The 22655-nt window shown below is 35.9% G+C and overlaps 1 protein-coding gene across 1 annotated transcript; it reads left to right on the top strand.

Annotated features, from left to right (window-relative positions):
• The first annotated feature begins 973 nt into the window (after nucleotides 1–973).
• LOC133705547 (mediator of RNA polymerase II transcription subunit 23) lies at nucleotides 974–21758 on the top strand. Its single transcript, XM_062130814.1, has 21 exons — nucleotides 974–1237; nucleotides 1335–1378; nucleotides 1490–1589; nucleotides 1708–2691; nucleotides 5513–5744; nucleotides 6114–6331; nucleotides 6836–7043; nucleotides 7553–7833; nucleotides 9437–9520; nucleotides 10655–10749; nucleotides 11136–11298; nucleotides 11406–11651; nucleotides 12783–12953; nucleotides 13107–13220; nucleotides 13327–13452; nucleotides 14251–14399; nucleotides 14757–14997; nucleotides 15123–15888; nucleotides 17861–18042; nucleotides 20767–20870; nucleotides 20961–21758. The coding sequence occupies exons 1-21, from the start codon at nucleotides 1118–1120 to the stop codon at nucleotides 21160–21162; spliced, it is 4830 nt and encodes a 1609-aa protein (XP_061986798.1). The 5' UTR covers nucleotides 974–1117; the 3' UTR covers nucleotides 21163–21758.
• Nucleotides 21759–22655: the final 897 nt, after the last annotated feature.

Raw genomic sequence — 22655 nt, 5'->3', positions numbered from 1 at the left:
CGAGAGTTTCAAGACCTGTTTAATAATAAAAAAATCATTTTTTATCTTCATTTATAGCTCTTCTTGGTTTTCAGTTTTTATTTTTTTAATCTAAAATTAAAAAAACATGTTCATTTAAAAAAAACAGAGAACAATTTTTCTATCCAAAAAAATGAGAAATTGTAAGATTATAACTATATTTCCACAAAAATTGAAACCATAATCCATGATTGGCATCATATTTTTTTTGTATTTATTACAATCTAACCATAAAACAATATTTTAATTTCTTTTAAATTAAAAATTCTCATTGAAAGTTTTTTACTTATCAGGTAAAAAAAACACATTAGATATTTTACTAAAAACAACGAATTCACAACATTATCCAGATATAAAAATATATATATAAAAAACAATTTTGATATTTTACATGGCTAATTGCTCGTACATGAAAAAAAGAGATTTATTATAACCCATCATTTTAGTTTATTCTTCATTTGAAAAAAGTGAAAAAATTATAAAAGAAAATTGTAGAAAAAAATCAAAAGAGTTCTTTCTATTATCCAAATGAAAAAAAATATTGCATTTTGAGAAAAAATACAATCTTTTCATTTTAATTTCTTTAAAAACTGAAGTGTTATTTATTAAATTACCACGAAGAAAAACTTGAATTAATGGATGCTTAACCCTGTTTCTTAAAAGATATACAACCATTGTAGTGTAGGAAGGTACAATTCCCTTGCCTTGTCACAGAGATATTCATTTATTTGTAAATTATCTCAAAATGGTGAATAAAATAAATAAAAAACATCGCCAGAAACCAAGAACAAAAAAGGAAAAAAAGAATTTGTTGGTAGAGTCGAAATTATATAACCATTTTAGCTGAAAAACGGGTTCTTCTTTAAGTAAATTTTCCAAATGGGTCCGGACCCCCGACCCAAATGCAATCCCCCCTAATGGGCCTAGAAGACTTCTCGCAGCACCCCCACTCACCTTCGACAAATTTCCCCTTTACTTTCCGCTACACTATACTTTTGTGCTGATAACTCACAGTGACTCGGTCATCGCTCTTTCTTCTCGTTACTCCTCACGACTCGAACCTTTCCTCCGACAAAACATGAAATGAAGTGAAAATAAAATGGAACAAAGCCAGAGATCAATAACAGCAGCAGCAGCCTCGGCCTCGGCCTCCTCACGTGGTCACCAATTCCACCCAGCTCGAGCTGCCATTATCGATCTCTTCAACCTCTACTTAGGCGTAAATCATCGTTTTCATTCTTATTCTCAATTTTATCAATCACTTCCAAAGAAGCGAAAAGATTAGTCATTAATACTTCTTGATTTCCGTTTCGCAGCGAAGCAGCCGCCAAAAACCCGATGATTCAGCTCGCGAACTGCCGTGAGTTTTAAATTCGCTTTTCCTTCGAGGATTATTCTCTTATTATTATTATTATTATTATTATTATTATTATTATTATATTTTAAAAAAAATCTGACTTTTTTTTTTCAGGAACAAGACACAAAAGCGTGTTCTTGCTCTCAACAGAGAGCTTCCTCCTCCGAATGAGCAATTTCTCTTAGATTTCGAGCAACTTCATACCCAATTTCCGGTAAATATTCGTGCTTTACCATCGAATTACTTCTTCTTTTTTTTGGTGTACTTGTGTTTAAATGGTAAAAAAATATCGTGTTTTGATAATGTGACGTGTGTATGTTCGTACACTTCAGGATCAAGAGCAATTGCGTGCTGTAACTGAATCTGTACTTATAACTCTGGTTGTGCAATGTAGTAATCACGCCCCGCGGGCGGATTTTCTTCTATTTGCCCTACGGAGTTTATGTAGTATAGAGTACATTAACTGGGATAGTTTCTTGCCGAGTCTTCTTTCTTCAGTATCTACCACCGAATTGTCAGTCAGCCAGGCAGGTCAAGCAGTGCCAGCTGTTTCGTCCACTGGTTTAGCGCAGAATGGGATGCTTCCTTCTTCAACCACAATCTCCAATTCGTCAATTTTTCAGTCTTTGAATCCTACATCCCCACTATCTTCTGTTCATGGCATTGGCTCTCCAGCCCCATTGGGGATGGAAGCTTCACCTTCTGTAGCTATGTCTCCGGTTAAATCATCTGATATTTCTGGTAATGGGCCACAATCTTCAGCAAGGGTCAATTTATTGATAAGGGACAGTGCCATGAGCAGTCTTCGCCAGCTATGTTGCAAGATTATTTTAACTGGACTTGAGTTTAATTTGAAGCCAGTGACTCATGCTGATATTTTCAACCATATGTTGAGCTGGCTGGTTAATTGGGATCAAAGACAACATGGTGTCGATGAATCTGATGGTGTGAAATCCTGGAGACCTGTCAAGGCTCTGATTGAATGGCTGCATAGTTGTTTGGATGTGATCTGGCTGCTGGTGGATGAGGATAAATGCCGAGTGCCCTTCTATGAATTATTGCGCAGCGGGTTGCAGTTTATAGAGAACATTCCTGATGACGAGGCCTTATTTACACTTATCTTGGAGATTCATAGGAGGCGAGATATGATGGCTATGCACATGCAAATGTTGGATCAACACCTTCACTGCCCAACATTTGGTACCCATCGGGTTTTGTCTCCTACAATTCCTACTGTTTCAGTTGAAGCTGTGGCTAACTTGCGCTATTCACCAATCACATATCCAAGCGTGCTTGGAGAACCTTTGCATGGAGAGGTGATGTATTTTTCTAAGAACTCACTCTGGAACTTCGAAAAATTATACCTCATTCTAGTGAAATAGTATGGTTCTGGTTTATGCTATCCTTGAATAGCATCCTTTTGATGGCAGGACCTGTTATCACGGGGCCTTCCAAATACAGCCACCAGCAATGGTAGTCTGCTGGTTGTGCAGGCTTATATCATTACTACTGTTTGCAATAGTGCATTTTTAATTGGATAACAAGAACCATTTTTTTCATGCCTTATAGAATTTCTTCAAATTATTCATAATCCAAAATTAGTTCAAGTTTCAACGAAGTGAATTATAGATGCTTTCCTGTTGGAATAATCATAAAGAGATCCTCATTTTCTTTTTGTTCATTGAACAATACATGGTAGATATGCATCTTCCCATCATGATTTAGAAGTAGTGACATTTTGCAGTTGTGAAAGCAATGCTATATATAAAAACAAACCGTACAAAATTTTCATACAAACAGGCATTGTTATTTCCCTTTTTATCCTCTACCACTCATTTAATAGTTTTGAGACCCACAATTCACTGCTTATCAGTTTCCACATCTGTTTGTTTGGAGTTTTAGTATGATTTGTCGTATGCGTAGCATTTTCCTTGTGAAAATGAATTTAATTTTGATCTCCAGAGACCTGTATTGTCTTATTGCACCTATTCCGTGCTTATTGTACTTGGATGCCGACACTAATTAGTGTAATCAGTTGAGGATATATAGACAGCAATGGTCACCATTTTCTTATTCATTTCTGTGTATTTGGATTAAATTAAAAGCACTTGAAAAAAGATTATGGAAGTAGAGGGGTCGATATGTGAGGATATGATGCATTGAAGATTCATAAATGAATACTTTTGGAAACAAGGAATGGCCATAGTTATAATAGTGATGCCGTGGTGTGCCACAATGAGAATATGGGATAAAAGTAATTATGCAATCAGGTCACTTTTGAGTCATAAATAATGATTACTGCTGATTTTGTTCTCCATGTACACTACTATTGGTGAAGTTGAACTGTGAAGACATCAAATGGAATTACATATGGAAAGACTGGGACAATACATGTGCTATCTTTGTTCCAAAAAGCCCTTTATCAAACATTCTGTTTTTGGTATATTATTAAGTTGACGCCTGAAAGATGACAACTGCTTCCTTTTTTACCCACATGAAGATGATTGAGATAATGTATAACCTATCTTTGTTTCCTAAACTCCTCCATCTAACATTCTGTATCCTTGGGTATTTTATTAATTATCTAGACAAATGCTGTAAAGGCCAACATGGTGATTGTGGCTGCTCATTTTACTTATGATGTTGGTGAATTTGAACTGTGAAGATATTAATAGACATTATATAAAAAAATATTAGCATAGATATAAACTCTCTTCATTTCAGAAAATTCCAGCATTCTGTCTGGTTTTATATAATCTTGTATAAAAATTTCTTCTTCAGCAAGCTAAGATGCTTCAGAGATGGGCTGCTGCATCATTAACAATATGCTTTTAGAGTATTTTGAAGGAGATGTGATTCATGTGTGAACTTCCTGAACGACAGATTCTGGATCTTATACAAAATTTGCTCGTGACCTATTTGTGTGTTAATGAAGCTGGCATTGTCTAAAACATAGAACAAGAAGTACACCAGATAAGACATAATAAAAATAGAAAATACAAGTTCGTTTTTAGTATACCCACTGTTTTGTGTAGTTCTCTTGTGCTATAGAAAAGAAAGAACTGCAAAAAACCGGTGAAAGATTTTCTAAGTGAATGAAGCTAGTATTTTATTGTATATGTCGCAGAGTATCTTCCATGAGATCCCTGTATCTAGGATTGGAGGATTGTGTTTTGTCTTGGATTCTCTGTTTTACCTTGTCAGCCTTAACAGGACAGTAAAATAATCATGTTTTTCTTCTGTCTTCACCTGGAAAGAAACATTCTGACATTGTAAGGTGAAATATCTTTTATTTGTTTCGTGTATGGCAAATGTATCATCATTATAATTCTTATCTCTAAATATATTTTGAATATTGATTTATGGAGATTGTTCTTTATACAATGCTGCTTAAAAGTCAAATGGCTGCAAAGTTAACAACAGTTTTTAACAATTTGCACTTATGCTTGTGTCTGCATATATGTTTATATATTTACATGTGCACAGTTGGGCTGTATTTACCTTTCATTCTTTCTTTAATTGCTTCTGGTTAAAAATTGGATAATTCTATATGCAGTTCGTTGCTTATACCATGATATTTTTGTTGGACTTCAATTTGTCTGATGAGTTTTATCATTACACTCTAGTTTATCAAAAGTTTTACTCTATTTATACGGAAAGATATCTTTGTTATCAAAGTTATGAATTTGGTTTTGATTCACTTTTTACATGCCTTCTATTGTTTTTTGATGAATTAAAGTACATTTCCAAACTTTTAGTGCATTCTTTCCCCATCCTTTAGCTCCTTTCAAAACTTGGTTTAAAAGCTGTCTAGTATTCCCCATGGTATATTTGTCTTTACTCGAGCATGCATTTTTTTTTTTAAAAGTGAGATTATATTTTTAAATAAAACATTTTTGTCAAATCATTGAATGCATGTCTGGGATGAACCAGCTAACTTGGAGCCTTGTACAGTGCATGGAAGCTGTTATTCCCTCCTCCTTTCTTTAAGGGGTGTTCTTTATCTTATGTCTGAAAATGCAATGCTTTTAAGTAAAATGTTGTGTTTGTAATTGGGTAATTTTGTGCCTGTCAAACGCAAAAACACATGCATCTATCTACCACCGCCTGTGAAATTGTTTTCTTTTAACCATGTAGGATCTTGCAAATTCTATTCAGAGGGGAAGTTTGGACTGGGAAAGAGCTTTGCGTTGTATAAGACATGCTCTTCGTACTACTCCATCACCTGACTGGTGGAAGCGTGTGCTTCTTGTGGCTTCTTGCTATAGGCCTGCTCATGGGCCTACTCCTGGTGCTGTTTTCACTTCTAGTATGATTTGTGAGGCCACTATTGATAGAATTGTTGAACTGTTGAAGTTGACAAATTCAGGCAATTATTTATTCCTTTCATTTTTTTTACTTTCTTCTGTTCCTATATAATGTGCTCAAGGATCACTTACTGTTCATGATCTTTTCTTCATTGAATGTCTGGTAGGATTGTTCAACTGTTAAATTGCATATTTTCACCAGCAGAATTGAAAATGTAATAGCACAATTTTTAAGTAATATGAAGCAGTAAGCATGGTTGAGAAACTTGGTGGACATGTTTGTCACGGTAGCCCCACTACTTTTAAGTGCACGAAGCTGCTTATGTTTCTAATATGTTTAGTGTGTCTGGTTTAAAAATTGATTATAGCAAATTTTGAAATGCTTCTTTTTGTAGGATAATAATTCTTGTAATTTTTTTTTTCATTTGCAGAAATGAATTGTTGGCAGGAGTGGCTTGTATTCTCTGATATCTTCTACTTTCTTGTGAAAAGTGGGTGCATAGATTTTATCGATTTTGTGGACAAACTGGTTTCAAGGCTAATAGAGGGTGATCAGCACATTGTTCGAACAAATCATGTTACTTGGCTGTTTGCACAAATTATTCGGATTGAGCTTGTGATGAATGCATTAAATACAGATGCTAGAAAGGTTGTTATTACCGTAAAATTCATTGCCTTCATACTGCCCGGTGTAGTTTTGCATCTTTCTCACTGTCATAATATATCTCATCGTTTTTTATTTTATCGATTTTCTGGACAAACTGGTTTCAAGGCTAATAGAGGGTGATCGGCACATTGTTTGAACAAATCATGTTACTTGGCTGTTTGCACAAATTATTTAGATCGAGCTTGTGATGAATGCATTAAATACAGATGCTAGAAAGTTTGTTGTTACCGTAAAATTCATTGCCTTTATACTGCCTGGTGTAGTTTTGCATTTTTCTCACTATCATAATATATCTCAACGTTGTTTATTCCTTGTCCAGTGCATTTACATTAGCTTCTTTCATCCTTGGTGAAATTTTATTGGCCTTAATTTGTAGCAGATATATAGGGGGTTCATGTTTAGGACTGTGGTTTGGTCATAATATTAGCCATAATCTTAGGGTCAACTTGTCACACTCAATCTTGGGCGTCGCAATTTTGCTGGCAGGTAGAGACAACACGAAAGGTTTTATCATTTCACAGGGAAGATCGAAGCTCTGATCCTAATAATCCTCAAAGCATCCTGCTTGATTATATTAGCAGTTGCCAAAACTTACGTATTTGGTCATTGAACACATCAACAAGGGAATGTTTAAATAGTGAACAGCTTCAGAAAGGAAAGCAAATAGATGAGTGGTGGAGGCAAGCAAGCAAAGGTAAATTTCTCACATATGAAATAGAAAAAAGAGCAGGTAAATTTCTTCCAATAGTAATTGCAGAATCGAACTGGTTTGATAATGTGGATCTTGCTGGTGGTTAGTATTAGAAAAATGCTTTAGTGTGAAGCACTCTTCTGCTTCTTTCAGTTTTCTACTTTACATTTTAAGGTAAATGCATGTTTTTAGCATCAGGATATATTGATTTTAGAAAACTGCTTGAATGTCAGCACATTTTGTGGGTATGTGCGTTCACATACATATGCATGTGTGTGCTCACTTATTTTTATTGATACTCTCCCAACAAAGACAGTAGCTGTTACCAAAAGGGGGGAAGGGACCTGTTCTTTCTTGATTTTTCACTTTTCACATTGCCATACTTCTCATGGAATGCATACTTTTCAACACTCATGCTTCTTACTAAACAATGCTAAGTATGAGGATTGACACTTATTAAGTATTAAACAAATTTGTACTCATGTTTAAATTTTTTTGACTTTGCTTTCCAGGGGATCGGATGTTGGATTACATGAATATGGATGACAAATCAATTGGAATGTTTTGGGTTGTATCCTACACCATGGCTCAGCCAGCTTCTGAAACAGTGGTGAACTGGTTATCCTCAGCTGGAGTTTCTGAATTATTAACTGGAACAAACATGCAGTCTAATGAGCGGTTAATGGTGATGAGGGAAGTAAGCCCTTTGCCGATGTCACTATTATCTGGACTTTCCATGAACCTATGTTTGAAGTTGGTGTTTCAGATGGAAGATTCTTTATTTGCTGGACAGGTAATGCTTTTAGTGCTTGCTTATGTTGTAGTTGGCAACTTGGCAGCAGGATCCACTTTTATCTGCTCCCTAAATGCATGCTTGCAAAATTGGTGCATAGTTCAAAAACCATTTGTCATTCAATGCAATTCTTGCAGCATTACAGGCAAGATTTGAATCAGGTCAAAAGAACAAAGGCATAGCAAAAAAGAAAAGAAACCACCAAGTTATTATTATACAAATTGAAGCATTCAGTCTCATTTTGAACAAAGGCATGGCAAAAAGAAAAGAAATGACAGTTTTTATTATAAGGATTGATGCATTCAGTCTCATTTCAGAAAGTAGCACCTAATGTTGTTGCGTAAATGGCATAGTGCTTTGTTCCCAGATCCCCAGATGGTTGTCATAAAATATAAAAATGATAAACAGCATCCTTACTGCTTCAGACAATTAATACAGATAGCAAAATGGGTTTCCTGTTATTAAGTTTTTGAGCTTCATTTTGGAACAAGGATGTGATGAAACAAGGGAAAAGATTATATAGGTGTTGAAGATCAGTTTATAATTAATTGTTTTATACAGTTCTAAGAAATGCTGAAGCCTTATCTTTTGTCATCGGGAGCCTGTAAATGGTCTTCCTAATTATTAGTTGCATAACTGACATTTACACATTTGTGTGTTTGAGAGGGGATTGTGTTTTATATTTGTTTCAGCTTTGGTTAATGTGGAGCTCAATCTTTATTTTAAGGGTGGTTTTCCTGGGATGTTTTTTATCTTGTTCTTTGTTTGCCTTTGAAGTTGATGGTTTAAGTAGAATGATTAGCAGAGGCTAAAAATAGAGAGTTAAGGGTATGATAATTGGTTGAGGATGTCTACGTGTTTTGCTGATGATGCTATGTTTCTGTCTGATGATATGGAGAGAGGTTCTTGAAAATTTGTCCTGATTACATATCTTAATGAAAGAGTTTTGTCTTGAAGATAAATTTCGTAGTGTGATTTATTAGGTATTCATGTACAGTCCAAGTCTCTTTTCTATGTTGCTTCCTTGGCAATGCATGTTGGTCGAACTCACATTCTGTGCTTTCTGTGCTATGGCTGAAAGATCTGTAACTTGGTAGGCGGGTAGAACGGGGAACATCTTTAGTCAGGAAACCCACTCTTAGTCAGCCTTATTTGTCTAACATCCATCTTCATAACTTGTCGTTATTTTATGATTCTTGTGGGGTGGCCCATAGTATTAAAAAGTGTGTTGTGGGATTCAAAATGGAAACTTAGTTATAGTTCAAAATAAAGGTCTCTTGTCCAAAAGTAAAACTCAGAAAGAAACATTGTAATTAATGACAGCAATTGGCAAAAAGAGAATTGTTGATGATGTATGTTGCACTGGCTTCTGTGATCAAAGTGTAAATAAGTGCTACAACACGGTGCTTTGAAGAAGATTATATCTAATGGGTCTAGTTTATAAATTGAGACTAGGCTTCTTCCTGTGATTTGCTCTTCTGGGAATGACTTGCCGTAGCTGGGACTAAATGGTTTCTACTTTCCAATATAGATGTTGTGGACTATCTATCAGATGTCTGACAGTTTTGACATTTCTTTTAATGTGATCTAATGTTTGGTGCAGGTTGTTCCTAGCATTGCAATGGTTGAAACATATTGTCGATTGCTGCTCATCGCTCCTCATTCACTGTTTCGGTCACACTTCAGTGTATTTCTCTTTACCCTTGCTTCTAAAAGGACACCATTTCTTGCAGATAAATTCATCACAGTGATGCATTCACATACACAGAAAAATACTAAAATCTCTCTTAAGCGCAATCATTTAATATGCAAGCCTGTTTGGCGATTCTCATGTAGATATCGGCATGAAATCACTGTTGGTCACAACTGCTTATTTATATATTCTGTTCCCTAGTAGCCTTGGTTATGAGCCCTCACATACATAGAAAAATACTAAAATCTCTCTTAAGCGCAATCATATAATATGCAAGCCTGTTTGGCAATTCTCGTGTAGATATCGGCATGAAATCACTGTTGGTCACAACTGCTTATTTATATATTCTGTTCCCTAGTAGCCTTGGTTATGAGCCCTCAAAAATATCAGGGGTAAAGTTTATTTGTGTTTGGTGAATAAAATGGATTGAGATAAATATTTATCCCAAAAGTGGGGTAAAGTGGGTGTAAATATCATCTCCAAGGGAATGGTTTGAAGTCTTTTAAGGGGGGAAGGCTTATAGATTTTATTCTTTTTTTCTCTTATAAAATTTAACTCCTAGATTCTCTCATTTACTTATAACTAGCCGTTGGGACCTTTTTATGTCATTTTATGGAATGTCTAATGCTCGAGTTTTTAAACCTCTACCAAACATGTTTGAAAATAGCTTTTTTTATTCACTCTTATACCCTTAATGATTTCTCCCGTGATAAATACTTTCATAACAATTCATCTTCAATTTTAACCTTTTACCAAATTGATCCTTAGATTAAAAATTTGCCTGGTACTTGCAGTGCATGCTACAATTTCAAGTCAATTGATCTACATGTAGGAAAGGAAAGCTGTTCTTTTGCATGTCATGTTTTGATGGATTGTGAACTGCCTGTGAGAGCTTAAAAAATTGGCTAGATGAACACATCAACCATTTTCATGGAAAGCTTTTCATGCTATTAAACTAATGTTAGTGCATTCCTCAAGGCTGACCAAATGATCTTTAAATGTCCATGGATGCTGAATCTTTGTATGTCCCTGCTTAAGTTAATTGTTGTGCATTTTTTCACCTGTATATTTTGTGAGGTAATGTAATTTTAATGTGATGATGATGTACATTATAATTTCTTTGTAAAGCATTTGGCACAGAGGTATCAATCAATATTGAGCAAGCCTGGGGTCACTCTTTTGGTGCTAGAAATTGTGAACTATCGCTTACTTCCACTTTACAGGTAATATCTGCCAACTCCATCCTGTGAAGCTATTCCTTTTCCTTTTCCTTCAAACTGGTGATAATTTGCTTAATGTATTGAAATTACTGAGGTTGGGGAATATATTTAAAGTCTGCATCCAGATATTTCTGCTCAGAATCTTTTTAATTGCGGACAACCTCTACCTTCAGGGATTTTGTCTTTTCTTTGCTTCCCAAACATATGCCATGTCTTGTTTGGAAGTTAGGTTGCTTAATGTAGATAATATTTTAGAGTTTTATAGCTATTGTTTGGGTTGATGGACCTTCAGATTATGCAAATAATAATTTCAAGATTTTTTTTCTTCCATGAATTTTTTTTTAAAACAAAAACTGTAAATCACACTTGTTTGTTACATTTTTTCTTAGGTATCAAGGGAAAAGCAAAACCTTAATGTATGATGTTACAAAAATAGTTTCTACTTTAAAGGGGAAACGAGGAGATCACCGTGTATTTAGGTTGGCTGAAAACTTGTGCATGAACCTCATTTTATCACAAAGGGATTTTTTCTCAGTGAAGAGAGAAGGGAAGGTAAAAGACTATCATTTTTAAACTGAAGATTTTCTGTTGAAGCTTGTGTTCCTTCTTCTTTTTTTGTTAGTATCTGAAAAATCTAAGATTTGTTTAATATTTTGCAGGGCCCCACTGAATTTACTGAAACTTTGAATCGTGTAACTATAGTCACTCTTGCCATCATCATAAAAACACGTGGAATTGCTGACGCTGATCACATGCTTTATCTTCAAACTATGTTAGAACAGATATTGGCAACAAGTCAACATACATGGTCAAAAAAAACATTAAGCTACTTCCCTCCTCTTCTTCGTGATGCCTTGAGTGGGAGGATAGATAAAAGGGGTTTGGCTATTAAAGCTTGGCAACAGGTCAGTTATTGCAAACCATTTTTTTTTAATTCTTTCATTATGTTACTTCTTTCATGTTTTGCTGATTGGCATTCTTTGTTGAGGATGGAAGTCTAGAATCAGATAACTGGAAGGATGCACTGATCTAGTGGGATGCAAGTCTAAGATTTGCCTGGTACATGTGAATGGAGGGCTATCCATGTGCATCTCAAGACTTGAAAATGGATCAAGGTTCCTCATTGTGCTAAAAGAAATCTGACACCTGGGTAGATTTAGGAGGGGGGTGTAATTTGCTATGTGCAGTTATTTTATCTTCTTCTTTCTAATAATGGATCAGGGAAGCATATCGGCAAAGTTGACATGATTTGAGAATGGATCCTTACATAAGTAGGCATTATATTTTAAAGAAGCACCTTAGCAGTCTGGTTTAGTTAACTTGATTTAAGGATTTTCATTCAAAGGAGACAAATGTAGCATGATATTCATGGGTATTTTTGTGGTTTTCATATTTGGTCAGAGTTAGCAGATATTCAATAATGAATTTAGTCTATCCTGTTTCAATTTAGTATCATTGAGGTTTTCTTTAAACCATTAAGAAGCCTTATTGGTTTGGGAATTATTTTTGTTTTCTTTATTGGATGAAGATTTATCTTGTTTAATTGGGATTCTTTTTACTTATATTTTAGCCAGTCCTGTACCATTAAAGCACTAAAGAGAGACTATTTCATTTAAGTTTCTTTGCACGTGTACTTTTCTTTAGGGTTGACAATCCAATAGAACAGTACATAAGATTCACATAAAGACTAATATGATTCTATCATTAATTTTTTTATGAAATAAAGGGAAATGAAATGATTTGTTTTTGTTTTTATTTTGTCTTCATCTTCTTTTCTGGGGTCCATGGGAGGGCCTATTGGGCTTTGGACAGGGAGTACTCAAGTAACCTCCCTTTTCCCTTAAATCTCCACCTTCCTTTGAAGGAGAACACCAGAGCTTCAAGTTAGAAATGCAAAGTTTTAACTTGCAAGTTTGTATTACTCTTCATCGGAGAGTTTAACCTTGTGAAATGATTTTAGATTTGAATATTTCCATGCCTGCTGTTCAGATTGCTTGGCAATTCAGTCAGTGTTAAAATGCCCAGTGTTTTTGCAGGCAGAAACAACAGTGATTAACCAATGTACCCAGCTGATCTCACTATCAGCTGATCCCTCTTATGTGATGACATATATCAATCATAGTTTCCCCCAACACCGACAATATCTATGTGCTGGCGCATGGATACTGATGCATGGACACCCTGAAAACATCAATAGTGGACATCTGGTATGGACTACATTCTTCTAATCTGTTTGTTGGGAAAACATCATTAGCACAAGCAATTGTTCCTATAGAAATCATCATTTCTTGACAGCTTTATCTTTCTGGATTTGTTTTAAAAGACCCCTGACTAATTATGTGTTGGTGGATGGAGTTCAGGCACGTGTTTTGAGAGAATTTTCCCCTGAAGAAGTGACAGCGAATATATACACAATGGTGGATGTTCTACTTCATCACATTCATGTGGACCTTCAGCTTGGGCATAGCTTACAGGTTTTCATCTTCTGCCCTGGTTATTCTTGCAAATTATATGCACTAACAGTCTTATTTGTTGTGTGCTAGTTCATTTAGTGTCTGTTTGTTCCCTTTGTTTTCCTAGGACCTTTTATTGAAAACTTGTGCAAACCTTGCCTTTTTCATTTGGACTCATGAGTTGCTGCCGTTGGATATTTTGCTTCTGGCACTTACTGACCGTGATGATGATCCCCATGCTTTGCGTATTGTGGTATGTTTTTCTGCACAATTTGATCTTGTATATGCACATTTCTTAATCCTTTTCTTTTGTGTGTGCACGTGCACCATCAAACATGACATAATCACTGTAGTGTTTGAAGGATGATTAGTATAGCGATTACTGTTGCTTTAATCAACTGAGAATCTGATTACTGTCTGGGAAATAAGACTTGGGGCAATTATGATTTTGTGGTTTGGGTCAGAGGGGAAAGTCTCAGGACAGATTTGGAGGTGCAAGATTGAAGACGTGTTAAAAAGCAAACACGATTTTCTAGTCAGCGTCTGCCTTAAGGTTTTAAGGCTCCAAGTTGAGGGTTTGCACTATGAGAACGATCTTGGTATATGGAGACAGTGAATCCGTTAAGAGGATTCTAATGGTAGAGCTATCTGTCCAACTGCTGCTCTGACAGCTTTTATTCTGGTTTTTATGCAAACCAGCAGCCAGTTACATAAACTTACAAGTAGTATATAAGAGAAGAACGAGACTTGCTCAATTTTGTGTGCTATGGTAAGGAAAAAACTTTCAAGAGTGTTTATTTTAAAACCAAATACCTGTTGTGCGATTTGGCACTTGTTATAATATGTTAAGGTTGCTACGTCTTCAGTGACAGTTTCCTTGAAGACAACTTTTGGCACTTAAACATAACTTCTCGTGCATAACCATGCAATTTGGTGGGAGTTTGTTTGATTTGATCTATGTATGGGTTGAGATATCATGCTTGTTCAAACATAGTTTCGATGTTTATTGTTCTTGCACTGACACTGAAATGCATCATAATGCATGTTTCAGATTAGCTTGCTTGATAGGCAGGAACTTCAATCAAGAGTGAAACTATTTTGTATGAATCGTGTGCGTCCTGAGCATTGGATTCTCTCAGGACTGTTCAAGCGTATTGAATTGGCAAAGGCACTTGGAAATCATCTATCATGGAAGGACAGGTAAAGACTTCTAGATTATATGTTTCTACATGGAATTTTATTCTGTTATATGAAATTACAAGACTCATGATAATTTAGAGCATTGGTAATTGATTGATGTCTCTAGCAATTTAGGAAGCATAGATACTCCAAAATGCTTCCTGTAAATGCATCAATCTCTTTTAGATATGGATATGCACCTGATACAGCACGATATGTATTGGATACAGGGTATAAGAAAGAAAAATAAAAAGATAGTTCAATCTTGATTATGTTTTGGGTTAAAGGGTATAGGTGACAAAAGTAATGCAATGCTGAAATTTCATTGGAATACAAGAATTGCAGCTTCCTTAACACTGTTTGCTATAAGCTCTGCAGGTATCCCACATTTTTTGATGACATTGCGGCACGCTTGCTTCCAGTCATCCCATTAATTGTTTATAGACTTCTTGAGAATGATGCTGTAGATCCAGCAGACAGAGTTCTGGCCATGTATTCTCCACTTTTAGAATATCACCCCTTAAGATTCACATTTGTTCGTGATATACTTGCCTACTTCTATGGTCATCTTCCTGGAAAGCTTGTTGTGCGGATACTGAATGTACTTGATCTTAGTAAGGTATTTATAGCTTCTCTTCCCTTCCTGTTATTATTTTCTTTCTTCTTTGTTTCCTCGTTTCAAGTCTTTGGAATGCTATTTTCTTTTTTCTGTATGTTTCTTTGTTGATTATAAACTTGTCACAGATCCCATTTTCCGAGTCATTCCCACAGCACATTAGCTCACCAAACCCTGTCATCTGCCCACCCCTAGAGTATTTTGCAACTCTTTTGTTAGGGCTTGTGAATAATGTGATACCCCCACTAAATACCAACTCAAAGTATGGATCAGTTGGAGATGCTTCAAATAATTCAGGGCGCAATCCACATACCAAGACATCAGCAGCCTCTCAGTCAGGGCCAACGAATGCTTCTGAGGGTCAGAAGGCGTTCTATCAAATCCAGGATCCTGGAACTCATACTCAACTGGTTCTAGAAACAGCTGTCATAGAATTGCTCTCACTTCCAGTAGCTGCATCCCAAATTATCCCCTCTCTAGTTCAGATTGTTGTTAATATACAACCGACTCTAATTCAATCCAGCAATGGAGCTCCAAATTGTGTTGGACAAGGATCAGTTTTGCCAACGTCGCCTTCTGGGGGAAGTACTGATTCACTGGGTGGAAGCAGATCAACCCCTTCAGTTTCAGGAATCAATACTTCAAATTTTGTTTTACGAAGTGGTTATACTTGCCAACAGCTTTCTTGCTTGTTGATCCAAGCTTGCGGTCTCTTACTAGCTCAGCTCCCTCCTGATTTTCATGTGCAACTTTATATGGAGGCATCGCGCATAATAAAAGAGTGTTGGTGGCTTACTGATAGCAAAAGGTCACTTGGGGAACTAGACTCTGCTGTTGGCTATGCATTGTTGGATCCAACATGGGCTGCTCAAGACAACACCTCAACAGCAATTGGTATGCTATTTAATTTCTCCTCTAGTCCTGTTCATCATTTTCTCTTGTTATTCTCAACATTCCCAGATGCCCAAATTTTCACAATTAAGTTACAGCAATTGGTATGCTATTTAATTTTTCCTCTAGTCCTGTTCATCCTTTTCTCTTGTTATTCTCAACATGCTCAGGTGCCCAAATTTTCATATTTATGCTAAGTATTTAATTAAAATGTTGTTGAATTCAGGACATTCCTAAACTCTGTGAACTTGAGCCCCATCTATCTTTTAACCGTGCAAAACCTGTATGATTAGAAAGGATTGATGACCATGGCTGACTTTTGCTGATGACTTTAAAGCAAGCCATCTTGTTAATTCTGCAGACTAAGTCATGTTATATCAACAACACACAATGAGATACATTTACATGCCATCTTGGAGACAATACTGTAATTGCATCTCGAGTTTGGTGATAGTTTAGTTTATGCTTTGATCTGTTTAGTAGAACCTAGAAGCCAATACTGCTACCATGTGGGGGGAGAGGGCATGTTAAGAGAGTGGTAGTAGAGGTCCTAAATGAATCCAAGGTTGTAGACCATACCCTCAAGGGTCCTCATGATGTAGGACATGATTATAGAAACAGGGGAAATAAGGAGGAGAGGAGAAGGAAGGGGCAAAGGAAGTGAGGAAAGTATGAGAGTGGATACAAAAGAGGAGGGTTTGTAGATACTTACCCTCGTCATGGATGAGCTAATCAGTCACATACAAGATGATGTACCGTGTTGTGTGCCTTGTCGACAATGTTGTGAATTGATAGTGTAGGAGTCAACCAAAAGATGGAGTTATGGAGGAATACTCTTGAAAGTCGAGGTTCTTAGTGAAGTAGAAGTAGAAGTATATGCACTGCAAGTTTTGCTCTTGTAAAAGGAATGAAGGAGATGTTGGATTGGATGGAATTGAAATACGATCAGTTTAGGTATAAGGGTTGTATCCTCCATTCAGAGAAGTGGATGACGATGTAACTCATGGAATAAAAGCAAGGAGGTTGGAATGGAGTTGTCTTAAGGGTGTGTTATGCCAGCATAATATCTCTTATAAAGTGAAAGGTAAAGTTCTATAGAACAGTGGTGAAGCTAGCCATGCTGTATGGAAATGAATGTTGGAAATAAAAGCAACAGAGTCCCTTAGATGAGCGTGGTAGAGATTTGAGAGTGGTGAGACAAGAATGGACAAGATTGGAAATGAACATGCCGCCACATATTGGAGATAAAATGAGAAGGGTGGACTAAGATGGTTTGGTCATGCCCAATGTAGGATGCCAAAGGTCCCAATTCAGAGGAGTTATTAGGAACTGTAAAAGGAAGGAAAAGAGGAAGAGGAAAATTTAAGATAATGGGATGGAAGTGATGCTGAGAGATCTAAACTCCTGATGCGGAGGCAGATTTGATTTATGATTAAGCTGAATGATACTGAAAGAACCATATAGCCATCCCAATGAGTTTGGGGTTAAGGCTTTGTTGTTGTTGTTGTTTGTAGGACCCTTGAATGTTGTTGACATTATGCTTGTGGTGGGTTGGTAAGGAAACACAGGCTAGAGGAATGCAATCTGTATTTCGTTGTTGTTATTAAGGTCCAAACTTTGAAGTTTTCTTCTTGTACTTGCCGGTTTAAATCTTAGCTTTCTTAGCAAATGTTTTCATATCTTTAGCAGTCATTTCCCTGTTATGAGCTCGTCTTATGCCAGCATTTAATTCCCAATCAAGTATTATGATTATTATCATTAAATGCGAGTATCCCAGATATATGCCAGTCGCATCATGTGACTTCAAAATTATTACTTTCTTATTTAAAAAATCACACCCGTATTTCTTAGATGTTGGAACTGGAAGGCATGCATTCTTTCATCCAAATCTGTCATCATTGCGTACTTTATGTTTTATACATCAAGTACTTGTGTCTTGTGCTCTGATTCTGTGTTATAAATATTGTATCGCCAGGTAACATAATTGCCCTGCTGCATTCTTTCTTTAGCAACCTCCCACAGGAATGGCTAGAAGGAACACATGCTATCATTAAACATCTCAGGCCAATAACATCAGTTGCAATGTTGAGGATAGCATTCCGTATAATGGGTCCATTGCTCCCAAGACTTGCTAACTCTCACACGCTCTTCAATAAGGTATAAAAGGCTACTCGTTAGTTTTTATCTCTTAAATGTTTGCAAGGTGTGATTGCAATTATGACAGACAATTCATTTTGTCTGGTTTAGTCTGTGATGAACTTGTCCAGTCATGCTTGAATGGTTGTACCATGCATTTCTTGAGTTGTTAAATCCACAATTTGTAACTAGGCACTAGGCAATAAGCTGAAAAATGCTGGAGCTTAACTTTTGCGGTTCCATATCTTATCAGTAAAGTCATAATGCATTATGACAACTTAGGATTAATGTCCACAAAAGATTTGTGTGAGCTAGGGTTGTTTTTTGTTGAATTAGGGTTATATGGGATTTTTGTAGATGAAATAGGTTGGAATTTAGACTGTTAACAGTAACACAGGGATTGTAGCAGCGAACTTCAAGCAAGAAGGGATGATAGTTAGGGAATAATAGAAGAACATGAGTAGAAGATGACCTCTTGGTTCCTAGACATCAAAATAACCTTAAAACACATTTTTATTGCATACTTCAGCTGCAAGGTAAACAACATGATTCTGTAGTTCTTTTCAGTCTATTGATATGATTTCTTTATCAAAAGAAGAAGAATGAATAATAAGATATATGCATAACGAGTCCTAACATGACTAGGTAAGCAATAAATAGGAATACAAACCATTAAAGATTAAAACACCAAGTTCCTGCTGAATCAAATTTCAAATATCTTTCGTGGAAAGATGCAGAACTTATAATTCTGCCCTGCTTACAAAAATCACGTATGACTTAGAACATTAAACCCCAAACCAAGAAATCTACACTTGTATGAATAACTAATTTATTGAGGCTTGGATTTCCAAGGAGGTTTTTTTTTGTTTGTTTTAAAAAACAGCTACTCCATCGTTGACAAGTTGATAGTGTGAAATATATTTTGATAACTGCATAGATATAGAATAATATGAGGTGCATCTTGAATTTGTTGATTAAACTTGCCCTGTGAAGTGACAAGATAAATTCAACAGAAAAGAAGAAAGAAAGAAAAGAATAGAGGGTAGCTTGGTGGTAGCTGAGGGATTGGACTGATAAGCCTTGACCAGTCCTTTTTATCCCCTTAATTTTGCAAATCATGTCTTAAGTTTTTAGATAGAAATTAGAAGGTGATTATGTAAATCTGAATCAGATGGAAGTGAGTAGAAGATGCCGATTAATGGTTGTCAACAGAGGATGAACTAAGGAGAAATGAGGAGGGAAAATTGGTTAGGAAGATGACTTTCTATGTGTAACAACCATTACATACTGCTCTAAGTTTTCTGAAAACACCAAACCCTAATTTAATAACAGGCTCTAGTGTATTAGGTGCATCATTTACTTTCATATTAATATACTTTATCTGATCTGGTCTAGATGAGAGTGGCTGTTGCTGTTAATTGTTTTGTAAAGACAAGACACTGTTGATATTCATGACTGCCGAAGGTAAATATGTATAAAATTCTTGGCGCATAAAAAAATAGAGAGCAACTAGTTTATAGGTCCGTCCTATGTTGTAGGTCGAATAAAAAAAATTTTGGACAACAAAAAATGTCCTAGCTAAAGAGATCAATTTGGCATTGTTATTAAACCCGACTCAACGAGTCAACCTTGAAACCTCTCAACCCAACTCCTTGCCTAGTTCGGGTTTAAATTAAGCAGTGTGAGTTTCAGTCGGACTTAGCTGGTCCAAAGGCAACATGGCTAACCATTAAAAAAAGTCTGAGGATGAAATTGAGGGGAAAAAGGAGATAAATTGACAGGAAAAAAAACCTTTCAACTCAACTTCTTGCATAGTCTGGGTTAAAATTAAATAGTGTGGGAGTTGACCTAACATGACTCAATCGACTTGGTCGATTCAAAGGGAACCTGGTTACCGGTAAAAAAAAAATGTAAGTATGAAATTGAAAAAAAGAAGATGAAATTGAAAGGGGAAAAAAACGCTCAACTCATCTCCATGCCAAAATTGGGTTTAAAATTAAACCGTGTAGCAGTTGATTTAACATGATCCAGTTAACTTGGTTGGTCTAAAAGTAACCCGAACGATTATAAAAATAAAGTCTGAGGATGAAATTGAAAGAAAAAAAGGAGGCTAAATTGATTTTTTTTAAAAAAAAAAAAACCTTCACTGTGAAGCTCTACAAAGCAAGCAGTTCTTTTAGTAGAGATAGATATGATAGTGAAGCTCCAATTTAGAAAGGTAATGTTCATGCGCAAAAACAATGGAATCTATGTGATTTTGTCTTAGTTCTTGCATCTAGAGATAAAGATGAGATTTCATTATATCACCAAGGGGGATGATAAAAAAATGCAATGGTTGTCACCATAATCTGTCAAACTCAATGCGCCCAAGGTAAAGAAAACCCATTTATAACTAAAAGGGAATAATTTCAGCGTCTAATGACATTATCACTTTAGGCATCGTGCAATTTTCCATTTTATTTTCTATTTGGTGTTTGAAGTCACAGAAACTTTTGTTTGTTTCATTTATCTCACACATGGATATACTGTATATATTTTCTTTTCATTTATGAAGAGGAACAAAAAAAAAAGGCAAGAACTATGTGAATTGACCGTGAGAAAGTTGCCTTTTGAAACCATTTTCGTTGTACTGGGAAGTCCATTAATATTTTTTAGAAACCGGTGTTTCACAATGAGAACATTGACTTCTGAATATTTTCTGATTTGTTTGAATTTATGTTTGATTTTTCATGACCATCATTTCAGACCCTCTCATTGCTTTTAAATACAATGGTCGATGTTTTTGGGAGGAATTCACAGACATCAACTGCTGTTGAAGCATCAGAAATTGCAGATCTCGTTGACTTTCTGTGAGTATTCGTTATTTGGAACTTCCATTTATATGATTTGAAATTCCATATATTCAAAGAACTTACATTGACAAAACTCGTGTACGTCAGCCATCATGTTGTCCATTATGAAGGGCAGGGAGGTCCTGTCCAGGCTAACAGCAAGCCTAAAGCAGAGGTTCTTGCCCTTTGTGGGAGGGCAGCAGAAAGTCTACGTCCAGATTTGCAACATCTTCTTTCTCACTTGAAACCTGATATGAATTCTTCTATATATGCTGCCACTCATCCAAAGTTGGGCCAGAACCCCCCATGACCTTTGGGTTTTAGCATTCTTCACTAGCCGATCATGAGATGGCAATGCCCTCTGAACAAAGATCGTTATAGAATTGAACAAGCTTTATATCTCCGGGGGCTCCTTGTACTGCAGATTTTACTGCTTTGTGTTGCCCTGAAATAAGATATGTAAAAGAGTAATGATGAGAATCACAAGGTACTCTCAACTGCTTCCAACCCTGAGTGTGATGGCAAAGACATTCCAGTTTTAAGGGTACTGCTCCACTGATTTGGTGCAGGAAAGCATCCACCAGCATCCATAACGATAAAAGGAGCATTATCCATTAAGAGCTGTAGAGCAGATGCTGTAAATAGCTGCCGCGCCAATTGCCTCCAAGGTAGCTGAAGGTCAAGAGGTGATGACGGAATTGTTCCAACCAGTTGTTAGCTTATGATTATAAATATATCGGAAAGCAGTGGGAATTTGATCATCGCGCGCGAAAGGAGTGTTGACTTGAATTAAAATTTTGTGGTGTCGTCAAATTTTAATCACATCCCTGCACAAGGCTTCAGGGTATCTCGAAGGAAGGGGGAAAAATAGGAAAAAGAAAATGAAAGCCATAAACATTCTTTTGACTGTTGCAATTAACTAAAAATCTTCTAGGCATTAACCAAATCGTCCCGCCGCGAAACAAATCCATTTAAGTTATTAAATTAATATTATTTTAAATATTTCGATTAATTGATGTTAAGAAATTATAGAAATGCTAAAAAAAATATTTTAATACATTTTAAATTAAAAATAATTTTGTAAAACATCACCTTTGGATTTACTTTTTTATCCCTAACAAAGGGCCTTAATCAAACCCCATTTTTAGCCTTACAGTTCAACACGGAACCCACTAGATCATACCTTTTATCATGTACAAAAACTTCAATAATCTCATTTAAGGTTCCGTGTTAACTTCTTTTGATTCGCGTAAATGTTTCCTTGCGCGGTGAAGACTTCGAGGGCGAGGTCCAGGTTTTCTTGGTGTGTGATTAGGCGTTTTGGATAGAGGCGTTGAGGCCAGGGTTTTATTGGGGGTTTTACCGTGTAGGAGTTGGATTCAGGGAGGAGCGGGAAGATTGAAGCTTCAGATGATTAGTGTTGAGTCTTCAGGTTTTGATGTTTAGATTAAAGGCTAATGAGTTTGTTCAAGTGTTTGTTTTGAATGTTTTGCAGGTTTTCCGAGGGTTTGTGGATTTGCTTGGAAAAAAAAATTATATATATATATAGCTAAATTCGCAGATGTATTTTAAAATTTAATTCCAATTTAATATGTAGAGTTTTTTCTGAACATATATATATATATATATATATATATATATATATATATATATATATATATATGTGAAATACTCATATTGCTTCTCAACTGGAGTGCTTGTGCATTCTCCTATATCCCTTTTTTGTAGTAAAAAAAAAACTGTGGAGGGCAAACAAGTACGCTATCATGGCATGGAAGAAAAGGAAAAATTCTCTCTTTTTTT

Source organism: Populus nigra, chromosome 10 (genome assembly GCF_951802175.1).
Source record: "Populus nigra chromosome 10, ddPopNigr1.1, whole genome shotgun sequence".
Lineage (NCBI taxonomy): Eukaryota > Viridiplantae > Streptophyta > Magnoliopsida > Malpighiales > Salicaceae > Populus > Populus nigra.
The sequence above is the reverse complement of the archived record's forward strand: the minus strand, read 5'-3'. Positions and strand labels throughout refer to the sequence as shown.

Excerpts from the sequence above, each read along its gene's own strand:
- LOC133705547 (XM_062130814.1), top strand. The coding sequence starts at position 1,118 with ATGGAACAAAGCCAGAGATCAATAACAGCAGCAGCAGCCTCGGCCTCG. Across the intron at positions 7,834-9,436 it reads ATTCTTTATTTGCTGGACAG|GTTGTTCCTAGCATTGCAAT; the intron begins GTAATGCTTTTA and ends TGTTTGGTGCAG. Across the intron at positions 13,221-13,326 it reads AGCTTGGGCATAGCTTACAG|GACCTTTTATTGAAAACTTG; the intron begins GTTTTCATCTTC and ends TTGTTTTCCTAG.